General features: G+C 40.3%; 1 protein-coding gene across 1 annotated transcript in view; it reads left to right on the forward strand.

The window, feature by feature from the left end:
- IARS1 (isoleucyl-tRNA synthetase 1) overlaps positions 1 to 20,525 on the forward strand; it is a 116,430-nt gene that overhangs the window by 19,326 nt on the left and 76,579 nt on the right. The window contains exons 7-13 of the mRNA XM_068158049.1: positions 1,122 to 1,239; positions 3,956 to 4,103; positions 5,468 to 5,555; positions 8,392 to 8,452; positions 11,041 to 11,136; positions 15,151 to 15,273; positions 16,695 to 16,786. Of these exons, the coding sequence (XP_068014150.1) occupies positions 1,122 to 1,239; positions 3,956 to 4,103; positions 5,468 to 5,555; positions 8,392 to 8,452; positions 11,041 to 11,136; positions 15,151 to 15,273; positions 16,695 to 16,786 (726 nt within the window). The remainder of the gene's footprint in view (positions 1 to 1,121; positions 1,240 to 3,955; positions 4,104 to 5,467; positions 5,556 to 8,391; positions 8,453 to 11,040; positions 11,137 to 15,150; positions 15,274 to 16,694; positions 16,787 to 20,525) is intronic.

Raw genomic sequence — 20,525 nt, forward strand, 5'->3', positions numbered from 1 at the left:
CTGCCTGGGAGAAGAGACCAACCTCTGCCTGTCTACAGCCCCCCTTCAGGTAGTTGTAGAGAGCAATAAGGTCACCCCTGAGTCTCCTCCAGGCTAAGCAGCCCCAGCTCCCTCAGCCTCTCCTCAGCCTCTTCTCCTTATCCTTATTTAAGGATTGCCCTCTCTTGCATTTACTTTTAAGGTATCCAACCTTAAAATCTGTGGTCCCACTAAATGTGCAGGTCAGTGAGTTCTGATGATAAATATTGGTGAACCTTTAGTAAACCCTGCAGTATTAAGATACAGACAAATGTAGAGTTCTGTCCATCACATGCACACTTGATGAGTTGCAATGTGAAGTGTATTTCTCTTCCAGTTTCTCATCTTGACCACTGACTCAGTTTGTCATACTGTAATGGGCTGGTTTGATTATTTCAAGAAGACTTAAGAATCCAAGTATGTGGCAGGCTCTGCTGAAGATTGCATAAACAGATGTACAGCTTAATGTGAGACTGATCTTGGACAGGAACTGAGTCCAGAGTGAGATCAGCTAATAAAGGAGACCATTGATGTAAATTGTAGGGCCATAAAACTAAGCTTGCATGGTCAATCACGTTGTCTTGTGCAAAATGCTCTTCAGATTCTCAGGATTTGCTTGGGTGGTTTGTAGATATATTTAACCTGTATCTATCTCTCTTCTGTAGCATTGGCTGCTGTAGTAGGTCCTTAAGATCATGTTCTCAAGTGAGCAGTTGTGTCACTACACATCTTCTCTCTAAATTATGGCTGATTCCAGCCTTGTTTGTTAATAGTTCATATTTCTGGTCATCTTTGGATTCAAAACATTGGAGAATTATTAACAGCAATACAGATTTGTGTTTCATATGCATACCATGTGCTGTGTAGTCAGGGCATGGAAACCCAAGCTGTTAGACTGAGCTCTAGTTGAGAATAACCACAAATACAATTGCTGTCAACTTTTCTTTCTTCTGACTTGCGGATGTTGTCTGAAGTTGATGGTTGATTGTTTAAAAGATGTGTCATTCACAACAGCACTCCAGCTAAAGCAAAACCCCATTTTGCAGTTGATTCACTAAATCAGAAATGCCATGTACTACTCTGTATTCTTTGTTTGCTCCCAGGTGGGTTTTCAAGCAGCTGTATGACAAAGGGCTGGTGTATAGAGGTGTTAAGGTCATGCCTTTTTCAACTGCGTGTAACACTCCACTGTCCAACTTTGAGTCCCATCAGAATTACAAGGTAAGTCAGTATATGTGTGTATTTTATGTTGCCATCAGATTTCTCTGGTGTCTTGAGCTTTGACTTGGAAAACTTCAGTATTTTCAGCTTGGTGGCTCATAAGCATATTATTGCACTCGAAGTGAAAGTATAAACAAATACAGCTGAAGGGGTTGGATTTTAATATAGTTTGCTGGATCAGTAATTTATTTTAATCAGTTGATCTCAGCCTTCTTTCCTTTTCTACTTGCTTACTTTTTACTTGGAGGTATGTAAAGTACATTTTATCCTGGTAAACTATTCTCACTTCCTATCTGAGCTCTCAAGATGAGTATTGCACTATGTTGGATTTTTATGGTAAATACTTAAAGGAGAACTCCTGTCTGTGCAGGTCTGAACAGAGAAAGTATTTGGGTAGAGTTGAAATCCTATGTGAGGGGACTAATAAGGATTGTCAAAGACTGAGGTGTAGAGTAGTAGGGGAACATCTCTTCTAAGAATCATCAAGTTAGGCTGGTAAATCCCAGGCCATGTTTTACCTAATAGAATGCGTGGTATACTGTATATTGTAAGGTGTTCATTTAAACCCAAATCTCTAGATACAGTAGGTGCAGCTTCTCATTTGCCTCAAACTTATGTTCTCATATGTGAAGGCAGAATTTGTGTCCCAGTTTTCCAAGCTGGGTGTTTGTGACAGAGGTTTTGTATCCTTTCCAATGCCTGCCCAGGCTGCCATACCCTTACATCATAAATCTTTTGCCAAAGTTGTTACAGCAGAGAGCTAGCACAAACTGTACATCTGGTCTTTTTTACATCTTGCCTAAAAAAGTCCACTGTGCTTGCCAAAAATAGTGGGTTTTAAAACAAGTGTTTAAACAGATTTGGAGTGCAACGTAGTCTGCAGAGCCCGGAGCACTCAGTATTGCTGAGGGATTTTTTGACCATACTGAAGAACAGAGGTTTTGTGATTTACAGGAAGTGAAACCTGTAAAGATAGCTCAATATTTGTGATTGGCAACTGAAATAATAAGTCTGCTCATACTTATGAACTGACATGTCATACAGCCTCAGACTAATGAGCTTTCTTCAGAACCAAGCCTGTTTTGGAGAGGCTTTTATTTCTGTGTATGTGTATGCCCCTTATCTATAGAGCAAAGCTCTTGTCTCTTGAGTCTTAATGATATATTTGGATGCTACTTCTTACTCTAGAATTAGTAGAGTGTGTGTGTGTGGTGGGTGTTCTACTTTGCCACTTCATGCAAAAATTATCTTTTTTTGTCTGCTAGGGGTGGTATTTTGGAGACTGAGATCTTAAGGGTCTGTAAGCTGACAAGATTTCTGCTTGGCAAGAGCAGTTGTTCCTGGTTGTAAGGCAGCTGTTCTTTCTGGCTGCAAGGAGCAGGCTGTGGCTTCTGTTCATCCATCCTGTGAGCATTAGGACACAAATCATGAGAAACAGGACACAAGTATGTTTAGGAACTGAGGTGACTAATGCACGCTCAAGTAACCTATGTCAGCAGCTTGTGTTACATTGAACTGAAGAAACATTGTCTTCAGATGAAAGCAGGCATAATCTGTGATGAGACAAAACATTATCCAATGCCACTACTTATCAGGCTCAATGTTATTTTTTTATGGCTCACTAGTTGTTTTTATCTACCTGATCAACTTGGTGCTTCAGAAAACAAACTGACTAGCTGGTGGTGGTCTTTAAGGACTGGCAGAGGCAGAGCTGTAGGGATAGCTGCAGCTTTGCTTGGTATTGAGTGCAGTTCCAGAGTTATGCAATATTTATGTTTTACTGTTGACTGCACCAGATGTTCACAGAAAATTCCCTCTGGAGCAGCCCTCAGCTCAGACAGAAATAGCTGCCTGTCCCATGACGCTGTTAACTGTTCCCCAGTGCTGAATGGAAAGCAGAGGGCCTTGCACTAGGCATGATGAGGGGACAGAACCTGTTGGGGTTGAGGGGCTGTCTGCATGGCACCCATTTTCATTAGGCATGTAAAATTAATAGTGGAAATTTCACATTTGCAAGGTTAGACTTGCATTTTCAGTCTACTGAAATATGTGAAATGAATAATGGTATACTTGTCTGAGAGAAAAACCTATTGGGGTGGGGGCTTTCTTTTGACTATTAAAGGTGAGTTTTATTGAACAGCTGACAGAGGTCCCCTTCAGTGACATATTTTTCTAAAGTATTGACATACTCTTATTTATTAGGTATCCCAAAGCTGTTTCTTTTTTTTTTTTACCTTGCTAACAGCAGCTTCTTATAAGATTGAATCTTAAGTAATGGCTATTGTTCCGTGTCCCTGACTCTAGAGGAAAAGGTGGGAAAAGTCTTTGAGAAACTGCTGGTTTTCTTGACAGCTGAGATTGATTATGAACTTTTAAAATGAGATTATAAGAGGTACCTGAGGAAGCTGTCACTCAACTCCTCCTTTTGACAGCTGATTCCTAAAATCTCACTGCTAATCCAAACTTTTAATCCTGTGGCTTTGTTGGACTGACAGTTTGCACTGGTGTGATGGAGGAACATTGTTATTGCTGTTCTCCTCAAACTTTCTTGTGCTACCTGTTCAAATCCTGCCACCATGGTGATGAGCTAAGCAGACTGCAAGATCGGTTTTATTGGATGCTAGTAGTAGTTACTACTTCTGGGATTTGTATCTTCTCACTAATACATGCAGTAAAACTTTTTTTGCCCCCTCTTTGAATTTATCTTGTCTTGAAGGATGTTCAAGATCCATCAGTGATTGTGAGCTTTCCACTGGATGAAGATGCAAGTGTTTCTCTTGTTGCTTGGACCACGACTCCTTGGACCTTGCCTAGTAATCTGGCCCTTTGTGTTAATCCCGAGTTGCAATATGTGAAATTGAGAGGCAAGTGTTAACTGAATGAACACTTCTTTCTCTGGGCCCTGTGAATATGTACTTGGGTTTTTCATGATAGACTGTTTTATGCTGAATACATAGCACTTTGCTGGGGTTGGATTAGTATTTTGAAAGATGTGATTTACCTCTTAAGTGGCTGATGATTTCCACCTGCTGTGCTCTTTTTATTTTACATCATGAGGACTGTCTTGAAATCACACTGATTTGAGATGTGAGGATGTGTGACTGGGTCTCCCCAGCTTTTTTTCTTCCCTTCTTTCTTGGGCTCAGACTCCTGAGCAGATTAGTACTATGTGACAGTTAAGTTGGAGTAACTGAACTGTACTCTTAACCTATAACAGACTCCATATGCTAGTCTCAGCCTGACTTGTCTTTCAGCTGTTCACCTTTTCTGACTTTTCAGTATACATTTAGGGGGGAAAAACCCTAAACCAACAAAACAAAAACCCCACACAAAACAGGGAGATATTCAAGCTACTGGTGGCATTAATCTGGAGTTAAAAAATGCCAAAGGTATAATTTCTAGTTCCAACATGACCATGTGAATCTATTGTGTGCGAAATAAGGTAAGTTTCAGAGGCCTTTACAGTGAACTCCATGTGTTCTCTTTCTTTGAAGAGAGAACTAAATATGTTTTGGATATCCTAGGTTTTACCATAATTGTGGTCATCTCACAGAGTTTGTTGTGTACTTGTAGAAATCACCTACATCTGCCTGAGATGCTGAGTTTTTGGGTTTGAATGTCTGGCCTGCTCTCCACTGGTGGGAGGGTGACCCTGACTAAGTTGGCAGAGTGACAGTCCAAATAAAATTTGTCATTGAAGATAAGAGGTCAGAGGATTTTGGGGATAGAAAATGCATTCCTTCATAATGTTTAAGAATGTAAGCAAAATTAAAATGAAGAAGAAATCTAGGAGTCAAATTGATTGGAATAGCAACTCTCATAAAGGCAGCATAAAGTACAACGGTTATCCCTCATGTCAACTTAATAATACTGATTTTAGGGAGTAATTGTCCATCTTCCAGTTGCTTTCCTCTGTTTCAGTTACATATACTGCTTTTCTTTGGCATAATGATAATAGACAAGCTGGAGTATTTTTGCCTCAAAGTAAAACCCACTAAAATCAGTGAACTAGATTTCACCCTGTGGTTTCTGTCTAAACTTAACTTTTGAACAGTGTTCGCTACTTGGCTGTATGGGGAAGAAGTAGCTGGCAACTTACGATCGGTCATCAGGATTGTTCTGGGCAGCTTTATAGCTAGTATGATACCATCTTGTCTAAATGGAAAGGTTTGATAATAAGAATGAGGGTATTAAGCTGAGATTTGTGTAACTTTTTGTTTTCTTCTAGATAGTGCCACAGGACAGCTTTACATTTTGATGGAATCCAGGCTGGTAGCACTGTACAAAACTGAAAGCGAGTATGAAATACTTGACAGGCAAGTACATAAAATATCGCACGCTTGTTAAGCTTCAGTATTTTTACAGATCAGAAGTTAAATGTTTCTAGAAGTTGTATTTTGCCTTAACCTAAAGATGGATTTCCCTGCCTGTATAGCTTGCAAAAATCTGTAGAGGAGATTGACATTTACTAGAACAAATTGGTCTTGTACATGAAGCTACACGTTGAATAAAAGTGTTGTTGGATTATTGTGTTGTGGTGGGGGAAAACAATAAAGGTTCCTTAGTCTTTCCTCTTCCTGTGTGTTTTCTTGGACATTAATATAACAGTCTCAGAACCCCCTGGAGATTGTCCAAATGCTGAATGCTTTTAAACATTGTGTAAATGTTTAAGAGAAAATGGACAGAAGGAGATGCCACTTCGGTATGATGGTCTGGTTAGTGGAAGTTTTTGAGGACAACTTGCATATCTCAGTTCAGTGGAAAAAATTTTGAGCTCTTTAAGCAGAGGGGATGCAGGTATTAAATTCTGTAGCTCTCTAGACAAAATATGTAGCATTTAAATTGTCAGGCAGTTAGGTCCTTGAGAGGAAAATTAATGACATTTACTCTATACCAGGTGGCAGGCTGAGGTCGAGGAATGAACTTAATGAAAATTTCCTGTATCTGAAGTCATCTGAACTTCCTGAGTACTCTCAGCTTTCCCACCCTCCCTCAAACCTGCCTTTTCTCTCCCTTTCCCTCCAGATGCAGATGAGTAAATTTTTGTGTGAGAGCAAATGGGAATACTTTGTTTCACTGATGAGATGACTACCATCTGTATCAGAATACTTTCAGCTGCTTTGCACAAATGGTTTGGTCTTGGTATATATTGCCTCACTTTGGCACGTTGAGAGGCTTGTTATTTTATTTAGCAGTGGTAGGCTCAAGGAGAGGAGAAAGTTCTTCACAGAAAGAGTAATTGGCCATTGGGATGTGCTGCCCAGGGAGGTGGTGGAGTCCCCATCCCTGGAGGTTTCAAAAATGGATTGGATGTGGCACTTGAAGGCATGGTTTAATTACTCATGAGGTGTTATGTTTTAGGTAATAGGTTGAACTTGATGCTCTCTGAGGTCTTTTCCAAACTTGTTGATTCTATGATTCTGTACCATCTGGAGGTAGAAATGAAATGATTATGATCATTTTCCTCCCTTTATGTGACATTTCAGTCTATTTGCTTATTAAGCACTTCATTCCTTTATGCTCTTTTCCACTGCTGTCTCTCCTGGGATTCTAGAGAATCCAAACAAGATCTCTGATCTCGTGAGAGTGAAGGATTACTACGGTGGCTTAAAATCAGTCTGTTAATACTATAACCTAGGTCACAAGAAAGCAGCACTGTGTAAATTTGCAGCTTGAGGTTCAGGATTTTGATCAACAAAAGTATTTCAGATCTGAAAAGAGAAAATTGACAGCGTGATCTACAAACCTTACACAGCTTGCATGAAATGAGTGTCACTACATTCTTGTTTTATTTTACTTTTTAAAGCTAGTTCTGATGCTTCATGTTCTGTGTCTGAGCATTCCCACATCTGTGTGGCTGAGCACTGGGATGATTTTCTCTCATCTGATGCCGATTAAGCACCTCAAACATTCCTAAGGCTATTTGTAATATTAAACTATATAAACCATCTGTGAGGCTGTGGCTTAAAAATAGAAATTTTTCCTTTTCCTAGTGGATATTTTGTATGCAGAGCTGAAGAGTCATGCTCTTAAACTTGGCATTAAATACTGCTTGAGATCCTTTCTGTGCAATGAAGCAGCTTTGAAGAGTTCCCCACTTTGAAGTAGTCCAGTGTTTTACGGTTTGACCATTGTTTTGGAGGATGTGGGTCAAGAAGAGTATAGGAAAGGACTACAGCTGTGACACATTCATTCAGGGAGCTATCCCATCTGTTAGATGAAGTTGTGTTTTAACTAGACATTTTCCTGAAGTGGATGGTTCAAGCACTTTGAGGAGAGTTCTGAGCAGTGAATCCCAAACTAATTGCTGTCTTTGTCAATTGCTCTCAGGGGTCTGAATAGAGACAGATCTACAGGCTCTCTCTGTCTTGCATTTCTTGTCTGGCTCAGTTGGTTTCTCAGTCAGTCCAGTCTGTCTTGAGTCTTTGAGATACTTGTGAAGACTTTGGATGCCTGGTTTTAGAATAAGGAATGAGGTGTCTGTGCTTTCAAAGCGGTATCACAATCTTCTATGCATGTAACTTTGGTGGTTTGGGTCCCTGCTTATTTAGTTCTGTGGAACATGCTGGGCTATAGGGCTTTGTGATTATGAATGTAAAATTGAAGTAATACTTTATCCAGAAGCTCCTTGCCCAAGTTTACCAGAAAGACTGTTACTAATGCTGAATTCCTACATAAATTTGATTGCTTGATTGGAAGAACATCAGGTACTAGTGTACCTGTTGACTGTTAGAAGAGGTGCATTAATCACAGAATGGTCTGGGTTGGAAGGGACCTTAATGATCATCTAGTTACAACCTCCCTGTCATGGGCAGGGATCCCTTCCACTAGACCAGGCTGCTCAAAGCCACTTCCAACCTGGCCTGGAACAGTTCCCAGGAATGGGACATCTACTGCTTCTCTGGACAACACATTCCAGTGCCTTACCACCCCCATGTCATTAAGACATGTTACAGTTTTTGTCCAAGACCCAGTTGCTCAAGAAGTGTAGAAATGGGAAGGAAACTATTGAGAAAGTACATTTTTTTTTTTTTTTTTTTTTTCTTCACTCTATGAAGTCAAAGTCTTTTTGGGATGGGAGAAAAAGAAAATAACATAGCATTCCTACCGGCAAAGTTGTTAATTTATGTTTGTGTAAATCCTTCTCCTCAGGTTTCCTGGCATTGCTCTTAAAGGCAAGAAATACAAACCACTCTTTGAATATTTTATTCAGGTAAGACAAGTTTTGTGTTGGATATAGGATACAAAGAAGAAAAATCCTCTCCTCCCCCTCTACCCTGCCCTGGTGAGGCTGCATCTGGAATATCAAGTCCAGTTCTCAGCCCCTCATTTCAAGAAGGGCCTCAGGGAGCCGCTTGAAAGAGTCCAGCGCAGAGCTGCAAAAATGGAGTGGAACATCTTCCTTACAAGGAGAGACTGAGTGAGCTTGGGCTCTTTAGCTTGGAGAGGAGGAGACTAAGGGGTGACCTCATTAATGTTTATAACTGTTTCAAGGATGAGTGCCAAGAGGATGGATTTAGGCTCTGCTCAGTGATGCCCAGTGACAGGACAAGGGGCAGTGGGTGGAAATTGAGGCATAGGGAGCTCAATGGAAACATGAAGAAAAGTTTTTCACTGTGAGGGTGATAGAACACTGGAACAGGCTGCCTGGGGGGGTTGTGGAGTCTCCCTCTCTGGAGATACTCAAAACTCACCTGTATGTGTTCCTGTGTAATTTGGTATAGGTGATCCTGCTCTGGCAAGCAGGGTTGGACTGGATGATCTTTGGAGATCTCTTCCAACCCGACATTCTGTGATTCTGTGGGAAACAACCCAAAACATTCTCAGTATTCCTTGTTTATATTATAAAAATGTGTTAGTAACATACTCTGGGTTGTTTTCAAGTAGTTAAAAATCCTATTGAAAGGCTGAAGAACAGAAATGTAACATTTGTTTTCTTAAGTTTTAAATCCACTCAGAGGAAGAATTTAGTGATAACTAATAGTTTGATTTCAGAGTGCAGGCAAACTTCCCACACATTAATAAACAGGCTGTATTCTTTCAGCTTTGTCTGGTGAGCTTTTATTATCAGCCTCTTAGATCTACAAATTTTGTATTCACAAGACAAGGGCAGACACTTCACAGTTAAGAGGTCTGAAGAGTTAAAAGCTTTTGCTAAAATAACTACAGATATTCATAGTTTCATTCAGGGTTGGAAGGGACCACAAGGATCATGTAGTTCCAACCCCCCTGCCATGGGCAGGGACACCCCACACTAGATCAGGCTGGCCAGAGCCTCATCCAGCCTGCTCTTAAACACCCCCGGGGACGGGGCCTCGACCACCTCCCTGGACAACCCATTCCAGGGTCTCACCACTCTCATGGTGAAGAACCTCCTCCTCATGTCCAGCCTGAATCTCCCCACCTCCAGCTTCATTCCATTCCCCCTAGTCCTATCACTACCTGAGATCCTGAGAAGTACCCGAAGGGAAGCCTCAAATAAACAACTAAATCTCCCCAAAGCCCTGCCCCCTGGGAAAGGCAAGGAGCGAGTGGTGCAGCGGCTCCTGGTCGGGCTGCCAGTGGGGAGATTGAGGCTGCAGGTGAGGAGGAAGTTCTTCCCCATGAGAGCGGCGAAGCCCTGGAATGGGCTGTGCAGGGAGGTGGCTAGGGCCCTGTCCCTGGAGGGTTTTTTTTTATGGATGTCCTATGCAGCATTTAAGCACTGCTTAAGTCTCATGTAGTGAACAGCACCACATGTGAGAATAGAACACGTAGCAGTGAGATAGTAGAGAATTTAAGTGTCTTTAAAAAGATTCTGATTAAAAATGGATTAAAATTTTCAAAGGGTTGAAGTGGATTACAGTACTGCTGGACAAGCAGCTGTTAACTTGTGTAAAGGGTTTGGTCGCTAGTGTCTGTACTCAAGCTTGTGCTCAAGTCAGCACAAGTGAGAACCTCTGCAGGGAACAGGACCTGTTATTGCTAGAGAAAGGTCAGGCACAGCTGAACTTGAAAAACAGTACTGCAGGTGTAAAGGCTTGGAATGGATCAATGTTTTGAGTCCTGCTGTACTTCTGAGGAGCAGATGGGCATCTATCGGTTCCCTTTTTAGAAGGTCTATCTTATCCCAAAATACCCCTCTTCAAAGCAAGCCAGACCTTTTCTGTGGTACATGCTCAGTTCAGCTGTGACTGCAGTAAATAAAATATTTTGTAACTACTTCTGTATGAAGGAATAGAGAGAAGCACTTTATTTTTCCCTAGCTGTGTATTGAACACACCAAAAATTTTCAGCTCTTTGCACAGCAATTTCTTCTTTTCTTTATTTGATACTTGTCACCTCCTCTTTCTCTGGAGGAAACAAAGAAAATACATGACTGTAAAAGTACACTTTGTAAAATAAGATGGTACAGTGAACATAGAAAAATGCAAGGAGACATCTGTATATAGAATCCCTGCAGCTATCGTGGTTGTATCCTTGCTTACAGGAGTGTATTGATTTGCAGTCTGTGAAGCACAGAACGCTCTGAATATTTGTGGCTTGAAGAGTAATTGACTATGAGGACTTCTGGAGAGGCTTAATCACATTTGACACTGTTTAAATGAAGTGTACAGCCTGGGGGTCCTAGCTGTGGGAATTGATTAAGCAGTGTTAGGAATATCATGTTTTAAGGTGTCACTTGTTTTTGATGCAGTTGTTTGCTCTTGATGGGTGGCTAGTGGCTCTTCCACGCCCATAAAACTCTGTTTTGCTACATATGTGTGTGTATGTATATAAATATATATATGTATGTATGAAATCTCTATTTTTATGTTCCAGTGCAAAGATAAAGGTGCCTTTTCTGTGGTAGTAGACAGTTATGTGAAGGAGGAGGAGGGCACAGGTGTGGTACATCAGGCTCCCTATTTTGGTGCTGTGAGTATGAATTACATGTCTGTAATGTTAGTTTTGTTCCAACACGTGTTACTTGGCTTTTCAGCTGTTGGGGGCTGGCTGTCAGGGTGACTGATACTAAACAGTCTTCCCATTTGCTGCTTAAAAGGTAAGAATGGTGTACCATTGTATCCTAATGAATTCTTGCACTCTCTAGTGCCCTCTGTATGCCAGACTGGGGATTGTAGGTGTCCCTTGATTTGGTTATTGTGGTATGTGAACTCACCACTGTATCTGCTGAGTGGCATTAACCTTAATGTGTTTGTGGGGCTTTTTTCTTTGTGTGTGTGTTTGGTTTTTTTCCCCCCTTTCCCCAAAGCCTAAATTTACAGCTTTGAGAAGGAATGATCTGTTGTACTGATAGTCAGAACAGGCTTTGTGAAGTGACGGTTTTGGATGGTAACAGCAGTTCTGCTCAGCACGCTGCCCCTCTGCAGTCTTTCAATTTCATTCCCCATTGGGCTTATAGAGAACGAAGAAATGCTTTGCCTGCTTTTGTAGAGACTTTCTGGTGTGAAAGGGTTTTGTTGCACTCCTTTCTTTTTTTCTGTCTTTATTGGTCTTTCCCTCTCTTCTTGTGAAGATTAAGAGGGGTAATTTTTCATGGATATGATCACTTTGGTTTTAGGCACATGAATTTAACGCACTAGTTTAGACTGATTGTTCTGTTTGTGTAATTTCCTGTCTTCAGTCATTACCAAAGATGCTCTCAAAAACTTGCATTAGAGCTGCTAATGCCCTACAATTAGCAATCCCTGGACCATGAGCTCTATTGTTGTTTCCAGCAAATGTTTGCATTAGTGATAGGCCTCTTTGTATTCATGTGAAATATCCCCTTTTTGTCTTTTTTTCCCCTGCATTTTTCTGAAGGGTGCATCCATTATGGTGGTGTGTCCCTTGTCAAGATGAGTATGACATGAAAAGATGTCTCAGCATCATATAGCTGAGAAAAAAGAAAAATAGACTGGATTGTCTGTAACTGGTTAATAAGGAAACTCATGGTAGCTTGTAAAGTGTTTAAGAAGTCTAAAGTCTTGCCACACTGCTTGTACCTCAGACCCTCTCCTGTAGCTCAGTTTCGCAAGTGCTTGACAGACCTGGTTATGAGTCAGGAGCTCTTGTAGTAGGAGATGGAGTAAAGGAGAGGAATAGACTGCTAATGGAGAAGGACTTCTGGGAGAAACTTTCCCTTGGCTGCTCTTTTGCTTTGTTGTGTATTTGCACAAGACAGTTCAGTTGTTGAGAAGCCTGATCAGCCTGTTAGAGCAAGGATTATCTGCCCTCCTATTTGATTTTTGTTGTAAGCCCACAGGGATTTGTGTAAACACAGAGAGGAATAAAAACCATGTTTGTCAGAAGTTATCTTTAAAACATGCATTTAAAATAACCCATGAGAGTATCAGTTCAATGAGTTGCAATGAAAAAAATGCATCAAATGTTTAGTGACTTTTTCCTCACAGAAACATCACAAATAAAACTTTGCACTGGTTAGCTAAGTAGTATCTTGACTTAAATGCATAATACATAGACCTGAGTCAACCAGCTTTAGTGCCTTTAGAAGGAAATTGCAGAGTATGTGTTGGCACTTCATGCTGCTACCTTTTTCTTTTGGCATGCAATGTGCTTCAGCTTTCACAGCTAGCTGATAATTTTTGTTCTGAAAGACTCACAAAGGGTTCTGGTTTAGGATCAGGAATTCATTGTTGTATAGTAGGCTCTGGTTTAGTTGATTAGATAGTGTTGGATGATTGGTTGGACTTGATGATCTCAAAGGATTCTTCCAACCTGGTTTATTCTGTTTGTAGAATACTTAATGTTACGTGTATGGGCATTAAGTCTTTGCCTTTAGATAAGCTTAGTTGAGAGAAAGGAGATCACTCATGACTGTAGGCTGGGCTGTCTAATTCATTTGGCTTCTCTGGAGCTTCCTTTATGGGTATGTTAAAGGTACATGGTAAAGGGGTAAGTGGAGCAAGAGGCAAAAGTCAGAGAAGAAATAGAGCATGGTCTTTCACAGGAAACATGTTTTCTCTCTATCCTCTCCCATAATGTAAGTCTCCCTCCACTGGATATTTTTAAGCCATCTCATTTCAACTCTGCTGTTACCTAAAAAGGTTGGACCAGGTGATCCTTGAGGTCTCTCCAAGCTGGCATTCTATGAAGTGAGTCTCTTTGATAAACCGGGGCACAAATAAAGTGGGTTTAATCCTACTTGCTGACGTGTGTTCTGTGTGGCTGGTAGCCTTGAAATGTATCTTTCCCTAACAAATTTGTAGTAAAAATGCACCTTCATGTAGTTCCAGGATGTGCACTTTCATTGTCTTGTGGCATGCTTTTGCTGAAGACAAACTGCCACACGGTATCAGAGCAATCTATTATTGTCAGTTCAGAAGACATCCAAGTTAAAGCTTCCAGAAAAGGACAAACCTGTACTAAAAATTCTGTAAACTCTACCTCCAAATAAATATGACAGTGACAGTCAGCTGCTCGGGCATTTTGTCATATGTGCCTACAGTCAATTTAAAGCTTTAGTAACATTTTAACTTGCACAAAAGCCCTGGTGTGAGCTCAGACGGAGTCACAGGAGTTCTGTAGATATGTTACTGTTGCACCTTCTTTTCAGTAAATTTCCAAAGTTCACTTGATTTTTGTTCAAAGGTGCTGAAGGTGAACATTTTGAGCTCATGGAATGTTTTGACTTCATGTTTTTATTGGTTTCTTTTAAATTTCAGATAGGACAGCAATGAGTGGCCATCGATGAGCTGTTTAATAGCTTCTGCTTCATTCATCTGGTGTATCACAACTTCTATTTGTAGTCTTTTCAGAGATTTAATTGTAGCAGCAAACACCAGGACTTCTGTCCTGAGAAGAATTGAAATTTGTCTTGGCTTTACAGTGGAGTTTAGCATTTGCGTATTTCTTTAGCTGCCTCAGTATATTCTTGGGTTGTGATTACTGAGGCAAATCTTCATTAAATTAAATGGCAGGGCAGTCTGGGAGGCTTGTGCAGTCAAGTTTGAGTTCTTCAGAAGAAAGGAACTGACTGGAGAAAACCAAAATAGCAAAGCCCTTTATATATCATTGGCTGCATCAGTGATGCAAATCTAACTGAACCACTTCTTGACCCAAGTCCTGCCAAGTGGAAGGTTTGTTGTTATGTTTTAGCAAGGTTGTGAGCCTGCCAAGCTTTTTAGTCTTTTCTGGCTGCTTCTTCAAAGCCTTTTACAATTCACTGCCAAATCAGGGCTGACGTTACTTCTGTCATCTGGCCTACATTTTAAACACAGCAGTCTGCTTGCTGTGTTTCAGCAATAGCAGCTGATGAAAGGCCAGCTGAAAATGGGCATATCTCAGTTAATCTATTGACTGAAGAAGCTGGTTGACCAAGTTGAGCCTGAATAGTCATGATAGCTGTCCACAGCTGCTGGAGAATGGAAAGAGACAGTGGTCTGGAGTAAATGAGTGTTGTAGCTGAAGTGGTTTTTTTGTTTCAGTGTGTAATACCTTAGTACATGAAGTAGCCAACTTCATTGTGGCAATGGATGAGTGTCATCATTGCCAGATATCCTGTGGATCAGCAGCCAGGCTTGTGTGCTCAACAGACCCAAGTCTTGGCTGGTAGGAGAACATGGCATAGTGGTGGTCAGTTCCTTTGATATGCAAATAGAAGCTTGAAGCTGTTGACTATACGTATGTATGTGTGCAGATAAAGTCTGTGTGCTTACACGTGCATGCATATATACATGCACAAATGCACATATCCTCTCTTCTGGGTGAGAGAAAACATTCTGAAGAAATCATCTTTAATGCCTGAAACTGCAGTACTGTAAAATCTGTGTTTTCCTGTCCATGTTTGGGTTTAGTGAGGTCTTAGTGTTCTGCCATTTGTGTCCAGTCATCACATTTTGTTATTTAATATTTAATGTCTTTTTCTGAGGGCGGATATTTTAACCAGTGTTTTGTGTTGCTTTAACCTGTCACTTGCCTCTTTTGTAGGATGATTACAGAGTCTGCATGGATTTTAATATCATTCAGAAAGACTCTGTGCCTGTTTGTCCCGTGGATGCATCTGGTTGCTTCACAGCAGAGGTGGCTGACTTCGCTGGGCAGTACGTGAAGGTTAGTGGTCTTGGAGAAAGTAAAACGCTACTTTATTCAAGTTAAATTTTATATGTGGTAGAAGTCTTCTTTTTCTTCCCTTAGTAGCTTTGTATTCAAGGTGTCTTTGGGATCTGGAAAAAAACCAACATGTGTTTTAACATTTGCAACAGTGTTCCAGTTGTTTTATTACAGCATCTGAAAAACAGAGGGTTTGAAACATGAGTAATATTGTGTATCTGGTAGTGAAAAGCAAGAAGAGCATCTCCCCTCTGTATATACTACAGAATGAGTTTCATTTTCCTTGTTTTCTATGGAAATGTTATTCATGAAGCTTCCAGGCAAGTATGCAGAGGCCTCTCTTACTTCTGGATGACTTTTGCTTTCCCAGATGTCATCATCAAGTTTATACCAGCCAGTTAGTGTAACACAACTTGTCAGTGGGGAGAAATCCACTAATTTTCACCACTTGTGGGATGTGTTGCCACGTGAATTTACTTGCCAATAGAGGCAAGAGAATCCCTGTAAAAGGACCCCAGAGGAACTCCAGACTGCTACAGACACAGGCAGAAAGTGGTGCCCCTCTAGTGCTGTGTGCAAGGACAACAGATAGCTTTTCAGTTGGTTTCCTGCTGCTACAGTTCGATAGCAAACCACGTTCCTGTAAACACAATTTACTTAAAAAAGACTTAAAGACTTTGTACTGCATTTGAAATCAAACAGATACAATTTCTAAGGCAAATAAGAGAACACCAGAGGCTACATGTTTAGCTTTTTGCTGATGGGAATCTGAATTTCAGACTCTTGGAAAATATTCTAATGCTGGATTCTTACAACAATCACTTGTCGTGGGTGTTTTTTTTATCCCTTAATGTCATGTTGACACTTCTTCAATAGATTGTCTTTGATTTAACATTCAGCAATTTGATTTATCATTCACTTCCAATTTAGAATGCAAATTCTGGTTAGTTAGTGAGGTATTGTTAAAGATGCTGCGACTTCTGTAGCTGTGCTCACAGCAGAGGAATGTGCTGCAGTGAAGCCTAAATATTAGGCTAAGAAGCACCACGTGACTTCATGCCACAATCAGAAGACTCACTGGAAGATTGAAGTTACTGTTTAATGTCGAGTTGTGCCTTGTATTAGTGCTACAGAAAGTCTGAATTTTGTACCCAGCTGTGTGTGTGCAGAGGGCAAAGGAGGACTGATGCTGAATACAAAGGTTTGGAGAGAAGTGGCTTGGTAAATGGAGTGTTACAGTGCCTCTGCAGTAAGTGCATAAATGGGATAGCAGCTTTTTGGGTTATATTTTTGTGTGTGTGAAAATACTAAATTATCTGTAGGTTTTCTTAATTTGGGTATTGGAGACAACTCCTGTAGTTGTTTACTGAAAGAGTGAAATTTGTATTTCAAGGAAAATCTGTTTTGTTCTGTCTTTTTAGGACGCAGATAAGAACATCATTAAAGTACTGAAAGAGAAAGGCAGACTGGTTCACAGTGGTAGTTTTAAGCACAGCTATCCTTTCTGCTGGAGGTAAGGAGAGAAGGGCATGTTGCTCTAAGATTGAGGGTTCTAACTTAGTAGTTCCTCAAGTTTGTTTCTTTTGACCTACTTAAATTTGTTAACAAGATGAACAGGAGTCAAGCTTATTCAATTAGGAGACCTTCAATTCTGGTTTAATGATCAAGTCAATCAGTTTTCTTTGGCCATATATCTGGTTAATTTAAATGTAATCCTGGATTTTGTTTCATTTTGTTTTTACTGTGGTGATATCCAGGTGTATTTCTGTAGTTTGAATTTCTCATCCTGTAGGGTTACATTTATTATTTACTAACTACCTCTTAAAGATGCTTATAATAAGTCTAAAAAAAGCTTATTTTCTAAGCAGCTAAGTACTGAGTGTTAGAAAAGGATATTTTGGTAGCCTTTGAATTACATATCCCAGAATGTCTTGAAATGCCTCTGTTCAAATTTGCCATGTTTTGCATAAAATAACTGTTATAGCTGTTATCATAGTTACCTCTTTTTAACCTTGTTAAATCACTTCTTTGGAGTCTGATAGAGCCCAGTTGCTTATCATGTCTGTACTGTTGATTAGAAGCAGTTAGCATTTATCTACTGCAGTGGGTAGTACGTGCAAGCCATGAATGTTTTTCTGCTCAGGCATTACTGAATGGAGCTCACAAACAACAGTTATGTCTCTGATCAGAAATAGTAGTTGACGTGTTTATGATATCTGTGGGCACTTCTTAGGAATATTTGGTTTTGTCAACTAGAAATTCAAGATGAGCCCTGGAAAGGCAGGTAGGTGACTCAGCACAGTGGCCTGCCAGGAATCTTCCAGTCTTCCTTGTCAGACTGGGAATTCTGCAGAGGCTGAAGGATTCCTCCATGTGCAAATCTCCATGGGCCTTTGGATATGACAACTACAGGCCAGACAAATTTAATCTAGACATAAAGCTTGTTTTTATCAGTGTCCTCTGTGGTTTTAAATGTATACAATTGGTATAAGATGAAAAAACGTCAGACTTAAAGGAAAATTATCTTTCAGCAGGAATATTGTATTCAACTGTTTCATTACAAGTAAAGACACTTAATCTTATTTCATATCTGAAGTGACTTGAACACTTTGAGTCCTGATACTTAGAGCACTTGTACTGAAATAACTGATAAAAGCTTTGCTCTCTTCTATCTCTAATGCTACTGGGTGAAGTGTTTTAGCAGCGTGCAAGAATAACCTTCACTTACTCCTGAATAGCATGGTTGGTTTATTTCCAGCAGCTACCTAGAGGAAGAATGGGAATTACTTTCCAAGTTATGTCCTTGGTGATTTGGGACAGGTTTTTGAAAAATGGCAACTGTGTTTTTCTTATACAGCAGTGCAGATGTACAGCCATGGCCTTCTGAGACACACCAGTCATGGAGAAATGCTGATTCTGTAGAACATACTTAATCCTTCCACTCTGTTGACATTTTTGTTGATTGATGATAAGTTGCAGGCAGCACCTAGCAGCAATTATCTGGTGGGAAGAGCAGAATAATGGATTCTACTTGAAAAGCTCATTTCACTGCCATCACAAATCAAACCATAATTGGAATATGCTAAAAGTAGGAGAGTAGTTCTTAACTTTGAACAGTCACAAGTTATTTTGAGTAATGTAAGAAAACTTTGAATCCAGGCTCTTCTACTTACTGCACTATTGTTCATGCTTTTGCCTGAAACCAGGCAGTTGTTGAATCCTCAGTATGTGGAGATATTTTCTTTCTTCTTACATCTTATCTAACCAGAGTCCTTCTCTGTGATTATATAGTAAGTTTTTGTCAACTAAACTTGAAAACCAGAGAGAAGCAGCCAGTAACAAGTTGGTGAGTAGACAGTAGATAGTTTTCAGGGAGAATTCCCATCACTGAAATTGCTGAATATGGAGATCATTGCTCAGAAGTGCTTCATGCACATGTGATGTCTTGAGACTCTGTATGGTCTAGGTAGCTGTCACACTCGTTACCTTTCCTACTTCAACTGCTAAACTGCTAAGTGTCCATCAGAGCTATTACCTGCCATTCCATTAGGGAGCAGTATTGGGAAGCTCTATCACTGGTGTATAGAGAGCTTTTTCTTTTTCAAGGCAGTGAAAGCAAAGCTAAGAAGCATCATGCATAGCATGTGACTGGTTCTTTATACATTGTTTTCTAAATTACATGAAAATGGAATGGGAGTAAGATCACAGTGACTTGTATTAAGCAGCCATGCAGACCAAAGCAAGTATGAGAAAGCTATTGGAAATATGTGCTGCCCACAAAGAATGGCCTTTCTAGTCTTTATCTTTTCAAGCATGAAGATTGCATTTCAGAGAATGCTAATTTTGTGGCACTGCTAGGAAGCAGGCAGAGCTCAGGTGCTTTTATTCCTGCGATGCAATTCTATAGGACATCTTTATAGGAAGAACAAAACATTCAGTTGAGACAGGAATGTTTAGGCAGGAATTTTGTGAGCATCAGTCTCTGCTTTAAGGTCTGTCTGGGTGACTTCCCTCATCTTTGTATTGGTGGAAAACACCATCTTGTAATGGGTATTTCTCAGCAAAGAATTGAATTGGGTTTGCTCAACCTTCTCACCACTTCTGAGAAGCAGATGTGTGTCAGATCTCATTGCTTGGGCAGGTTTTCACTATGTTCTCTTTGTGTCTCTTCGTGAGGAACTGTTTTGCAGTAGAGCTAGAAAAAAAGGAAATATTTAGGGCAAGTGTGCCATCTCCCTTTTCTTACCACCTTCAGGTAGGTGGAAACAGTGCTCTGTGGGTGCTTTGGAATGGTTATCAAGCATGATAAACTTACTCTGTTAGGTTGAAAGCCTGGGAAATCATTACAGCTTTATCTGCTTGTCTTTTTCATAGATTCTTTGTCTGAAGATACTTTTGCACTAAACCTTGTCTTCAGTCAGCCCCATCTGTCAGATGCTAGAGGTTTGGTACCAGTTTATTGTTCCATCATCCTTCTTGCAATATGCTAAGACCATGTGAGAAACTGTTGTTATCAGGTTTTATTCTTCTTGTTTCCAGTAACTCAAGATCTTATATTTAATGCCTTTCACCACTTTTGAGCATATGTGAAACAAGATGCTCAGTGAAACTGAAACACTTCTGGAGTACCTTGTAGCTTGCAGAATTCTTTCTTTTTTTACTGTGATCTTGCCACTCTGAGGGGTGAACTGATGTATTCCCTTTTGTAGGCTTCATGACTTCATTTGAGAAGTGGAATGTCCCAGCTTTGTGCACTTGCACTAATTAGCTAGGCCACTACTACATAATTATCACATGGAGTGCTTACCATTTACTGTAGTATAGATACTTAGATGTACATGTATCTGTATCTTTTAATAGCTTACAGTTAAAAGGAGATGTCTTCTGACATGTAGTATTAAGAGATGCAAGGTGCTGTTCATTATTGGGCTTTATGCAAGGTAGGTTCAGTTTTTAAGGTGTGAGCAACCTGTGTTGTGAGTTTCTTCTTGAGTTGGTGAGGCCAACCAAAGGAAGTGCTTCCACTGTAGCAATTTTAGTGGACATCATAACCTTCTGTAGTTTGTGCCTTTCAAATGAGAACAGGTAAAATGAATTCAACTTCTAGGATGGGCTGTTCATGGTAATGGCTGTGTAGGAGAGAACAGCAGTTTCTCAGGGTCTTTGCTTGTGTTTTGCATTCCTTACTTCAGCATTCAGTGAAACAAAATTCATGTGGGATGGGAGCAGGGGCAGAACTTAGGTTTGCTTAG

This window comes from Melanerpes formicivorus, unplaced genomic scaffold, assembly GCF_026170545.1.
Source record: "Melanerpes formicivorus ecotype bairdi unplaced genomic scaffold, bMelFor1.0.p_v2 SCAF_38, whole genome shotgun sequence".
Classification (NCBI taxonomy): domain Eukaryota; kingdom Metazoa; phylum Chordata; class Aves; order Piciformes; family Picidae; genus Melanerpes; species Melanerpes formicivorus.